Genomic DNA, 12323 nt, shown 5'->3' with positions numbered 1-12323 from the left:
TATGTTCTATTGATATGTTTATATACTTATGTGTATATAGTCTTGTGGGTTTTTGTATCCTAACTATTTTTAAGTCTTGGTTTCCTAAATCTTCACCTATTCCTCAGATTCTACAGCTCTTGTAGCCAATCTCAGTCCATTTGAACATGAAGGCTTATTTTTTTCTACTCCTTTAAAGACTTGTGGATGGACTTTTTCTGCCTTCTTCTTTTCACCCTTCCTCCCCCCCTCCCCCCCCAAGCTCCACCAACATCCAGTCCTCTATTCCTGGAGCCAGTTTGTAGAGCTCTGCACCTGGGGTGCTGCATGCAATGAGTTTGGTTTATAAACTTGCTTGGTTTGGGGAATGAGGCTGTTTTTCTCTCCCCATTTTTCAGTGGTCATACAGCTTCAAGAACTGACTGTTTTCTCCTGCTGCTAAAGTACTTGGCTTTGTGTTGTTGTCCCCAATTCAAGTGTGAACCTGGTGCCGAAGCCAATGATGGACACCAGACACGAGGTGCAGGTTTTCTAATTGCTTTTTATTGGAGTACTCCAAGGAAAAGTGCTCCTGGCCAAAAGGATTAAGAAAGATTTATACATTTTCACTAAAGAAAAAGAGAAAAAAGGCGGGTCGAGGCAGGATAATAAGAAATATCATCTAATAAGCATTTTAGTTATAATCATTCAATTTGTTCTATTGGTCTCTAGCTGTTCCTATTCCTAAGCCCCAGGAATTATCTAATACACATTTTATTTGCTGCAGGCCATCTCTATTCCTAATTTTTAGCTGAGGCAAATGGTCTAACTCTTGTTACTTTTGTCAGCTTTCTAACTACCCAGAATTGTTACAAGATTTACACATGCATATTTCCTGTAGATAAGCATTCTTTGTTCTTGCCAGACAGACTCCACAATTACAGTCTTCCTGGTTTACTTTCAAGTGTGTGCCATGACCTGGCTTTATTTTAGCAGACAGCCCATCAGTGTTGAAATCTTCTTTTCCCAGATCTCTGCTGTCTTCCTAGTTAACTTGACACACCCAATGCTAAACTATGTGGTAAGTGATTTAAGTTTTGGCAATATCTGGGAATGCCACTTGAAGATGATTCACTTGTTGCAAAAGGCACATGATGCAGAACAATTAAAACTCAGACCACACGTTTTCTGAATAGTTTTTATCCCAGAGCTATAATTGCACTCAACAATGAACTAAAGGGTCACCATCAGTGAGCTGTTGGACAGTATTACTTGGTCTGTTGTGTGGATATTTGGGTGGTTTAGGGGTGGGGAATTGTGGTGGGTGGGAGTGTGTTTGGGGATTATGTGTGTTGGACCTGGTCTTTATTTATTTATTTTATTTATTTATTTATTAGATTTTTATACCACCCCCTCTCCCGAAGGACTCGGGGCGGTGAACAGCCAAAATTAAAAAACATACAATATAAACATTAAAATACGTTTAAAACAGAATTAAATCCAAAATGGCTCCCCAATTTAAAACGCCTTACCCATGACCCTATAAATAAGACGAATTTAAAATTTAATATTTCCACATTTAAAAAGGGGGAAGATTTAGGCCAGGCCAGCTTGATAAAATAGATAAGTCTTAAGCGCGCGGCGGAAGGTGCGCAGATCCGGGATCCTACGTATCTCCGGGGGGAACTCGTTCCAAATCGTAGGTGCCCCCACAGAGAAGGCTCTCCTCCTAGGGGCCGACAGCTGACATTGTTTGGCTGACGGCACCCGGAGGAGCCCCTCTCTATGGGAGCGTACTGGCCGGTGGGAGGCTATTGGTGGTAGCAGGCGGTCTTTGAGTGTTAAAGTGAATTTCGTTGTATGTGTATACTGTGTATACACATACAATGAAATAAAGTTTATTTATTTATTGATGTTCTGAAAAATAATCAGCAACTAGGGCTTCACCCTTTGCAACTTTTTAACTTTCTGGAGTTCTCTTCTTTGTTAAGAAAGATGTGAAAAATACTACAGAATTTGCAGCTTCAAAAAATTTTCTTAATGTTTTTCAGTACTTTTGTGAGTTAACATGGACTTATTTGCATTCTTAAGTGAAATTTACACACGCAATAGCATTGTCTTTTCTTTTTTTTTTTGCCAGCCTTTAAATTCCTGCAGCCATTCATTTTGAAATAATGGAATATATAATGTTTTTATTTTTATTTTTCCTTCAGCAACTCTTCACTTCAATCATCATTTTAGGGATTGTATTACTATATATATGTATGTATTACTAAATTGGAACTTGAAAGCATGCAAGCACATACACTGAAATCAAAGATAATCTACAGGTAGACCTCAACTGACAACCACAATTGAGCTTGGAAGTTTGGTCATCAAAGTTTGCAGTTTGCAGTTTAAGTCGAGACACTATGTGACCAGCTTTGATTTTTATGACTGTTTTTACAATGGATGTTAAGTGAGGCACTGCAGTCACTAAGCGAATCATATCTGAATCTGGCTTATCCAACATTTTTGCTACAAAACAGCAAAAGAAGTCATGAAATACAACCTCATGACTGAACATGGGGTCAAAAAATAACTGAGCAACTGGTCATAAATGAAAGCCAGTTTTCAAGTGCCTGAAATGCATTCATGCGACCATAACTTTATTATAACGGACATACCATCCTTATGATCATGAATCATAAATAACTTTTTTTTCAGTATGTCATAACTTCAAATTATTGTTAAGCATCATGTTGAGGACTATCTGTAAAGTTGAGGATTTCTTGTTGCCGTCACAGGTCTGAGCAGGTCTTCCCTGTTGGTGAATGGAGTGAGTAGGCACACTTGTCTTCAGTAGATTGGCCAAAGAATGGGGATGGGAAGGAGCAGGGTCTTCTAGCTGAGCCATGCCCATCACACTCTGCAGCAACTAGAAATCTGGGAAACTGTGAGTTCTAGTCTCAACTTAGGTATGAAAGCCAGTTGGGTGACTTTGAGCCAGTCACACACACTCAGCCCAGCTCACCTCATAGGATTGTTGTTATAGGAAAAATAGAATGAGGAAAGAATATCAGATGTGGTTGCCACCTTGAATTATTAAAAAATAATAACGGGGGGAAAACCCTCAAAAACAAATCTCACAGACCTGTCTGGGGCTGCATGTTCGTGTCGTTCGTTTTAGAGGAATGAAGGTGCTTCTGCCAGCCAATCAGGTGACAAACTGGGAAAGTCAATTGCAAGTGACACTTAGGAGAAGGAAGATGTGTCAGTCAATAAGGTGGCCACTATAATACTGACCTTGCACTCTGTGGACTGCAAAACAAATTTAGTATTATATGTGTATCATATACATACTGAATTTGTTTGCAATCTGCAGCTGTGTCAATCAATACATAACAATATAACATATAAAAAGTAAAGGTTCCCCTCGCACATATGTGCTAGTCGTTCCCGACTCTAGGGGGCGGTGCTCATCTCCGTTTCAAAGCCAAAGAGCCAGCACTGTCCGAAGATGTCTCTGTGGTCATGTGGCTGGCATGACTAAACGCCAAAGGCGCACGGAATGCTGTTACCTTCCCAGCAAAGGTGGTCCCTATTTTTCTACTTGCATTTTTTATGTGCTTTTGAATTGCTAGGTTGGCAGAAGCTGGGACAAGTAACGGGAGCTCACCCCATTACGTGGCACTAGGGATTCGAACCGCTGAACTGTCGACCTTTCGATCAACAAGCTCAGCATCTTAGCCACTGAGCCACCTCATCCCTTTTAATATAACATATAGAAAAATTTAAATTTCATTAAATTTTAAAATAAAAAACCTAAAACCCAAACAGGGATTGAAAAATCCATATTTAGGGTAAAAACCCACTACTGGCAATCGTGTCACACACATTCACACACACACTTGCTTTCAGTTCTTTTTTTTTTTTTTAATATAATAAAGTCTCCAATTAAGGAAAGGGTGGGGCTGTTTTAATCCTCCTTCTCAGGTAGCTCCAAAACTCTGGATCCCAAGAGGGATAAAAATGCCTTGCTCACTTCACAAAGTAAGTTCACTCTTCCACTCTTCATTTAAAGCTTTATAAGACTGTAGTATGTATGTGGATCTTCCCAGGGCAAGATTTTTCTGCCTAGTAACGCAGCTTCTGGGTTCCATTCACAGAAACCAAATCCCAAGTAGAGAGAGGAAATAACTAGATTCTCCCACATGCAGAAGTATGCTCAGCTTCTGGATGCTTTCATAGAATTTAAGTCAATCAGCAGATGAAGCCTGTTTTTCTATAGAGGGTACATCTCGCAGATCCTGTTTGTCCAAAGAAATTACTAGCGCTGCACTTTAAGCTGCTAAATATAAATTGATCTTTGCTAGGCTGCTTTACATGGAATCTTAAAGAACTCTCCCACTTCATTCCATTGAACTATTTTTGGGAACTGGTTTGAGAGCAGATGATACCACCACTTTCCCTTTTGGATGGGAGATTATATAGGAGCCTCATGTATTATATTCTGTGATGAAGAATAGGCAAGATATAAAAATGTTGTTTGCATTTTTGTGGGCATGTCACAACATACAGGTCTGCGTATGATCTTGGCATCTGTTGAGCTTTTAAAACATTTGCAGTTCCAAGTACATGTTTAATAATGTCTGCTGAAAACTAGTGCTAACAGTGCATCTTTACTGAATTCAGTGGTAGTTACCTTCTATGCTATTATAAATCAACTCTATGGACAGAGTGGTTGGGTGAAATTGCTTTGTGTTTTGTTTTGTTTTTGTTTTGTTTTTTTGTTTTTTTTTTGTATGCCATCCTGCCATTTTTGATACAATATCTATACAAATATGGAGCTGCTGGGGGTTTTTTTTCCCTCAAAGCCCAGCAAGCATTGGGCTGAAGAGCTCACCATCTGTGTATCTGTCCCTTTCTTCCAGGAAGATAATATAATTGTCTTTCAGAATTTTGGAAGCCAACAATCCTAAGAGGGCAAATTTCAGTCAAACGTTTATGCGAAAATTTCAGGGAACCTCAGCCGAGGCCTGAGTTTCATCAGGCTTCTGAACAGAGGAGTGGACTGGTGACATATGGGGGAAGAACTCTTTCACTAAAAGAGGCAAAAGTTAAAACTCTAAACTACATTTTTAAAAAAGTACACACAAAAGTACTTTCTGCTGGGCCTTTCTCTCATGTTTTTCTCTAAACAATTTAAGCCCATAGAAGGACACGAAATCAAGTCTAAATATTTGATCTACAGCAGGGGTCTGCAACCTTAAACACTCAAAGAGCCATTTGCACCCGTTTCCCACAAAAAAGAAAACACCAGGAGCCACAAAACCCTTCCTGTGCCTCACTATTTCTTGAGTGGCCACAAAACTAGCGTATGTAGTTGAATTAAATGTTCTGTTTTCTTCTGAAACTTTTCTTTTCTTAAATTTATCCATGGTTGGCCTACTGGGGGTTGAAAAGCTCAATAAATTGCGTGCCGGCGGGTGTCGCACATTGGTGGTTGTGACACATATTTTGAGTGACAGGGAGCCGCAGCAGAGGGGTGAAAGAGCCACGTTCAGCTCCAGAGCCACAGGTTGCTGACCCCTGATCTACAGGAAAGTTGAAATAAAATGAAATGCCAAAACTGTCATAGAAATAACAAAAGAGATCCAGCCAAGCCAGACATATTTTATATTTTTCTTTATTTCATATTTTATTTTTATTTTTTTTAATCACAGCATCCCCATGGTTGTGTTATCCCAACACTTCTATGAACACTTGGCAAAATAAGAATTTCTGCCCAAGCTCCTGATAATGCTACTAGAAAACGTATAGCATATTTAGGCCAAAACAACTGTATTCAGAGCAACATAAGCAATTCTTCTAAGGGGGTACAACATATGTGCCAACAGTATTTAAGCTATATGTACCAACTCCAGTTCCACAATTTTATTCCCATATTCCCCTGTACTAAATAATCCTTTACTGAGGGAGTTTTATTCCCTTTTCTTTTTTTCAGTCAGACTGTTTAATGCAATTCCAGGGCTTATCTTTGTGTATTCTACTGGCCTCGGATATTATGCTAACACAAATAACTTACCCAGATACTGGATAGCATAAATAAGTCTTTCAGAAGCACAGGTAAAATGCCCCCTTAAAGTGGAGGTCTTAGTGTCGCTAGAATTCATAGAACTGCTAAATTGGTAAGTACATTTTGCAAACAGTGTATTTACCACAAAAATACTGGTCTGTTATGCTTGGAGCTGCAGGTTTTTTGTACATTTGCACTTTGTTATCAAGAACCTTTGCACAAACTAAGAGAATATTAATACATAAAGTTCTCATTTAGCAACAGCCTTGGATAGCAACCTTTCACAAATACAATGGTAATAATAACAAAGGTAATTCAGGTAGTCTTTGACTTATGAGTTTTCATTTAGTGACCATTCAAAATTGCAATGGCGCTGGGAAAAAAAGAAGATCTAAGACCAGTCTTTTCAGTTGCAATATACTCATGGTTGTGTGATCCCAATTTGTGTGCTTAGCAGCTGGCATATATTTATGGAGGGAAACTCAATCGCCATTTACAACATTCTCAGCTGGCTTCTGACCAGCAAAGTCAGTGGGAGAAGCCAGATTCACTTAACAACTGCAGCAAAAAAGATTGTAAACTTGGGCACAGTCATGTGATGATTCATTTAACAAAGGACAAAAAATTCTGATTCCAATTGCAGTCATAAGTTGAGAACTTACTGTAAACAATTCATTTTTAGACCAATTAGTGCATTTAGTGCACAGTTTTCAGTGTGAAACTGATTAATATCTGGTCAGTTTCAGGCAACAGCTGGGAGCTGGAGAGAAGTTCTAATCAAGTAATTAAGGTCACAGAGTGCTGTTAACTTGCCATTAACCCAGGATTGAGTTCTACTTACCTTTATTACTGGTTCGCAACAGGATTGGGCGCATGCACTCACTTTTCAAAACCTACGTTTTTATTTCCATTTTTATTTATTAATTAAATATACATAGCCACCCATCTCACCAAAGCGAGTGTGGTTGGAAGTTTGGATATGTAAATATTCTTTTTTTAAAAAAAAGTTTTTTATTAGTAATTCAAAATTAAAAACATTGGACATAGATATGAGATCACTGGTCTCAAGCATGTTCCAACACTTTAAGTTAATACATGATATACTAATGATGATATAATAATATATTCCTTACACCTTATACGTTATTTAAACATAGTATAATATTAATCATTTATACCTTATTCCTATACATATCCATACCTACATATACCTATCTATACAATTCACATACATATTTATCTATAATAACGTATATAATTCTAGTCTAACACTACACATTTGTCTCGACTATCCTCCTTTTATCTAACCATTCATAGAATTTTGCCCAGATTTTATAGTACAATGTTTCGCTTTTATCCTTGAGTTCCAAGGTGAGTCTATCCATTTCTGCGCAGTTGAAAAGTTTTAGTAGTATTTCCTCTTCATTTGGGGTATCTTTCTCTTTCCACTTCTGCACAAAGGCTATCCATGCCACTGTAAGTATACGCAGTGGAAGATAATTTATGTCTTTCTTGTAGATACGTAAATATTCATTGCTCTGCCAAAAGATAAATATTTCGTCTAAATAGCAATTGTATAATTTAAATCTTGAGATAAATATTGTTTCAAGGTACGTTTTGGACAATTTGGAACAAATCTATAGCTAATAAAAATGAACTTTAAATTTATAAAAAGTCTTTGAAGTGTGGTCCCTGTTAAAGAATAAGAGGGAAAGAGAATATTATAAATTCTAAAATTTAAGACCTTATTCATAATTTCAGTAAGACTTACTTACCACTACATGTGAATATGGATTTAGTTCTGGTCTAAAAGCCAGTTCTTATCCAATTGGTATCATATCAGATTCATGACGGCATGACAGAGTATTTAACAAAAAAAAAAAAAAATCCCTGCTGACAGGGATTTCACAGTACTCACCATATTTAAAAATAGGTGTTATGATTACTTTGCCATAGAGTGTTCAATTAATGCAAGGTTGGGAGATGAGAGTGCAGAATGACTGCCAGCTATTCATTTGTGCCTCTGCCAGAATGACTTGAATTTTTACTAGAATAAATCAGGGAAGGAAAGTATCCAAAATCTTCCACAAGTTGCAGAAATATATCACGGGTGCTGTTCTAACTGTGCAATAATTTCAATCACTTTTGTCTTCCCATACCAATGAGCTTAAGTTGCTTCTAGTATTTCCTGCTGCAAGAGAACCACATACGCAGGTCTTGTAATAACTAAATTAGTAGATACCAATAGAAAGCAGAATGTGGAAGTAAATATGTCAGTTGGGAAAGCATTTGCAATGAAATAGTGATATTATGGACACTGAATACAGCAACCTATACAGTATACCCGCAAATCCTGCTATGCTATCTCAGTGTGGTGGGGCCATCCATCTCATTCTGCAAAGTAATTCTGGGAAGTTTATAGTTAAAAATATTACCAGAAGGAATGAGTTAAGAATGCTGGGAGTGTACATCAAGAGAATATACTCCCAGCAAGGTTATCCAAGATGTGAAAGTCATTTCAGTTGCCCAGAAAAAGCAAACATCCATCCTAGCCAACAGATTGGAAGAGGTCATTCCGCATACCAATAAAAAAGAAAGGAAAGTTGACAGTGTATGCAAACTATTGTATAATATTCTTAATTTCAAAATAATGCTTAGCATCATTCAAAGCAATTTACAGCGCTACATGGAGAGGAAAAATGCCAGCGGTTCAGCCTGGCTTTCGAAAAGGCTGAGGAATAAGAGACATTATTGCTGATGCACACTGGAAAATTAAGACGAGTTATGTACTTCACTGGTTATAGAAAAGCCCTCAATTGTGTCTACCATATCCAGCTGTGGAATGTACTTAGAAAAGTGGGAATCCCAGAATACCCCATGTCCTCGTGCATAATCTATACAGAGAAGGAAAAGCTGATTTTAAAAAACTAACATAGTATTTTTTTTTTTAATTTGATTTATATGCCGCCCTTCTCCGGAGACTCAGGGCGGCTTACAATGTGCTAAGCAATAGCCTTCATCCTTTTGTATATTTATACAAAGTCAGCTTATTGCCCCCACAACTGGGTCCTCAATTTACCTACCTTAGAAAGGATGGAAGGCTGAGTCAACCTTGAGCCTGGCGAGATTCGAACCTGCAGTAATTGCCGGCAGCTGGTCTTAATAACAGGGTACTTTAGACCACTGTACTACCAAGGCTCCTTGATATTGATTAAGAGGCTCAAGAACAAGCTTTGCCAGCTAATTTCATGAAGGTGAAACAAACAGCAAATGTCCCCTTTGTAATGAAAAGCATGAAACAGTTGGCCACTTGATAATGATTGCAGCAAAATTTCACCAACTGACTATAAGTAACGTCATGACCAAGTAGCCAGAATTATTAATTGGAAACTTTGCCAGAGGGTTGGATTTGAATGTAATAAAAACTACTGGCACCATCAAGTTCAGACAGTTTTGGGAAATGAGCAGGTTATGATTTTATGGGACTCTAAGATCCAAGCAGACAGAAATATTGTTCATAGCATGCCAGTTATTGGAAAGATGGAAGTCTGGTTCATATCAGGTGCTGCTAGGACTGAGGAAAAACAGTTGGAAAAATGAAATTATAGCATTTGAAGAGATAAGAGGAGAAGGAGCCCATAACTAAGGAAGGACCATCTTATATTCCCCAGAATGTCCCATTTCTCTTCCAGATCCTACTCAGTTGTTTTGTGGAGTCATGTAATTTCTTGGAAGTTAATTTTCTGAATCAAAAATGCTTTATAATATTTTGGACATAAAGTTCTAGATCCGTGATGGCGAACCTATGGCACATGTGCCACAGGTGGCACGCGGTGCTCTCTCTGTGGGCACGCGAGCCGTTGCCCCAATTCAGCTCTGCTGCACATGTGTGTGCACCTCCCAGAAGCCAGCTGGTCATCAGGTCACTGCCGCGCATGCAGGAGGCGGGGTAGAGCACAGGGACGGGGCCGCGCACACATGCGCAGGGTGCAAGCAGAAGGCACATGCACATGCAGGGGGGCTCATGCGAGGGCCGCACACACATGCACGGGGCCACGTGCTAATTCGTGTGAATGCTTTGGGCACTCGGTCCTGAAAAGGTTAGCCATCACTGTTCTAGATGATGTGAGAGCAGATTATGTTCACATCATTTGTGGGTTCCATTTACCTTTGCTACCAGTTTGGAATCGGGAGTGCGCGTGTGTGCGTGCTTGCTTCACGGCACTTCTGTGCATGCACAGAATCTTCTGTGCATGTGCAGAGCATCCGTAATGACGTCCAGGTGGGTGGGTGGAGCCTCCCGCTGCCGCCATTACCGGTTCGCCCAAACTGGGGCGAACCGGTAGAAACCCACCACTGGTTCACATGCCTTATGGACTTTTTGCTAGAAAAAATGAATTTATGGGTTTGATGTTTAGAAACTAGTAGATTATGGAAATCAGGAAACTATGTTATATAGAGAAGGTATATAGGGAGAGTGTAAAATATAAATGTACTTGTAACTGTTGTTAAAAAATTGGAAACTGTTTATTTATAACCCTTCCTTCCCTCTCTCTTCTCCTCGCCTTCTCATTTTTATTTCTTTCTTTACACTTTTCACTTACTTATTCTTTTCCTCCCTTACTTTTTTCTTTCAAAATTTGCATAGTTTTTATTCTGTTAAACATTTTTTTTTATTAAAAATGATCAGAAAGGAACATTCCTTCTTTGGAAAGGTTTGTCTTGCTTTTAGCACATCTTTATATTGGATGCATCACTGTAAAATGAATTGTATCAGAATAAGGTTACATCATCCTGTAATTTTTGTATATGGAGTTACTTACTTCTAAATGCTGGTTAAAAAGTGGTGTAAGGTTCCCTGGCATTTGCACTTGCACTTGCACTTGCACTCGCAATCTTACTGAAAGATCCAACCCTGAGAAGGGATCTTTCCTCATCCCCTCCTCCATGCCAATATGCTTCCTAAGAGTTTATTTTTAGCTGTCAGAACTGCAACCTTTACAAAGCATGCCACAGCTACCCTCACACACATGAATCCGGGGATGGAAGTTACTCTACAAATTTGCTTCCTGCTAAAATGAGGATTTTAACATGAAAGGACAGAGTAACTGTTGTGAGAACCTCAGGATAACATCTATACAACCCGGTGGCATCAATCTTCCTAAAATTGTTTGAAGTCTTGCAAAAAAGGAAGAGAAAAAAACTCAGTCTGCAGAAGAGATTGTGCAACGCCATTTCTTCTTTTTTTCCCCACTTCCTTCCAGGTCCTAGTTTCTTTTTCAATTGTTATAATTTAATGGATAGTTTTGCTTCAATTTGATCTAGATGCCGTCCACTGTCAGTAGCACTGTTGTTCAAAAGACTGGCTCTGAACCAATTCCCTGTCAGCATGCTGCCACAACTACAGAAACAGGTGCTGGAACAGGAGGGATCTATTCTGCTATCCTCAGCCGCAACCAGCCGATCACTGAAGTCAAGGAGAAAACCTTTCATGAGCTTCATAAGAAGTGCATTGAGAAGAAGATTCTTTATGAGGATCCAGATTTTCCAGCTAATGACAGCTCCCTTTTCTTCAGTCAAAGGCTTCCAGTCAAATTTGAGTGGAAAAGACCATCAGTGAGTAGGTCTCTTATCTGATCTAAAGATTAGCATATGCTTAATATTTGCAAGTCATCTAGGTAATATTATTTCAAATGGAAAAGCAGCAGTATACAATATCTCTGAATGAAATCTTTGACAGATCTTGGAAAGTTACAGTCAATAATTTAGGCATGGACAAGAAGTCGAGGTCAGAAAAAAAATAATTAACAGCTGAATTTCATGAATATGATTACTTAACACATATTTCATAATTTCTCACTTCCATCATTTAAAAAAATTACCTTTTAGTAGCCACTTTTTTTGTGGCATACCAGGTTTTGGGGGACCATAAGCACCCCTGTATAGAATGACATTGTGAGAATGCATAGATAATTTTAAAAGACTATCTGGAAAACAAGAATTTGAGGTAGCACATTTGCTTGCTCCCTCCAAGTTAGCAATATGTTGTTGTGCAGCAAGGTCCACCCCTTTTGTATATGCCCCATGTCATCAGTCAGACGCAAGAAAGGAGTGCAGCTGGCAACGTGATGGCAGGATGAAGCAAAATCCAGTAGATATCCATGGCATAGGCCGGTGTTTCTCAACCTTTACAACTTTAAGATGTTTGGACTTCAGTTCCCAGAATGGCTGGCTGTGGAATTCTAGAAGTTAAAATCCGCTCATCTTAAAATTGCCAAGATTGAGAAACATTGGTATAGGCTAAATT

General features: G+C 38.7%; 1 protein-coding gene across 1 annotated transcript in view; it reads left to right on the top strand.

The window, feature by feature from the left end:
• The first annotated feature begins 11013 nt into the window (after positions 1-11013).
• CAPN3 (calpain 3) overlaps positions 11014-12323 on the top strand; it is a 30350-nt gene continuing 29040 nt past the window's right edge. Inside the window, exon 1 of the mRNA XM_070939909.1 lies at positions 11014-11632. Within this exon, the coding sequence (XP_070796010.1) occupies positions 11342-11632 (291 nt within the window). The 5' untranslated portion in view covers positions 11014-11341. The remainder of the gene's footprint in view (positions 11633-12323) is intronic.

This window comes from Pituophis catenifer, unplaced genomic scaffold (assembly GCF_029215685.1).
Source record: "Pituophis catenifer annectens isolate HBS135680 unplaced genomic scaffold, rPitCat1.0.hap2 SCAF_1, whole genome shotgun sequence".
Classification (NCBI taxonomy): domain Eukaryota; kingdom Metazoa; phylum Chordata; class Lepidosauria; order Squamata; family Colubridae; genus Pituophis; species Pituophis catenifer.
This window is presented reverse-complemented; position numbering and strand designations above follow the sequence as displayed.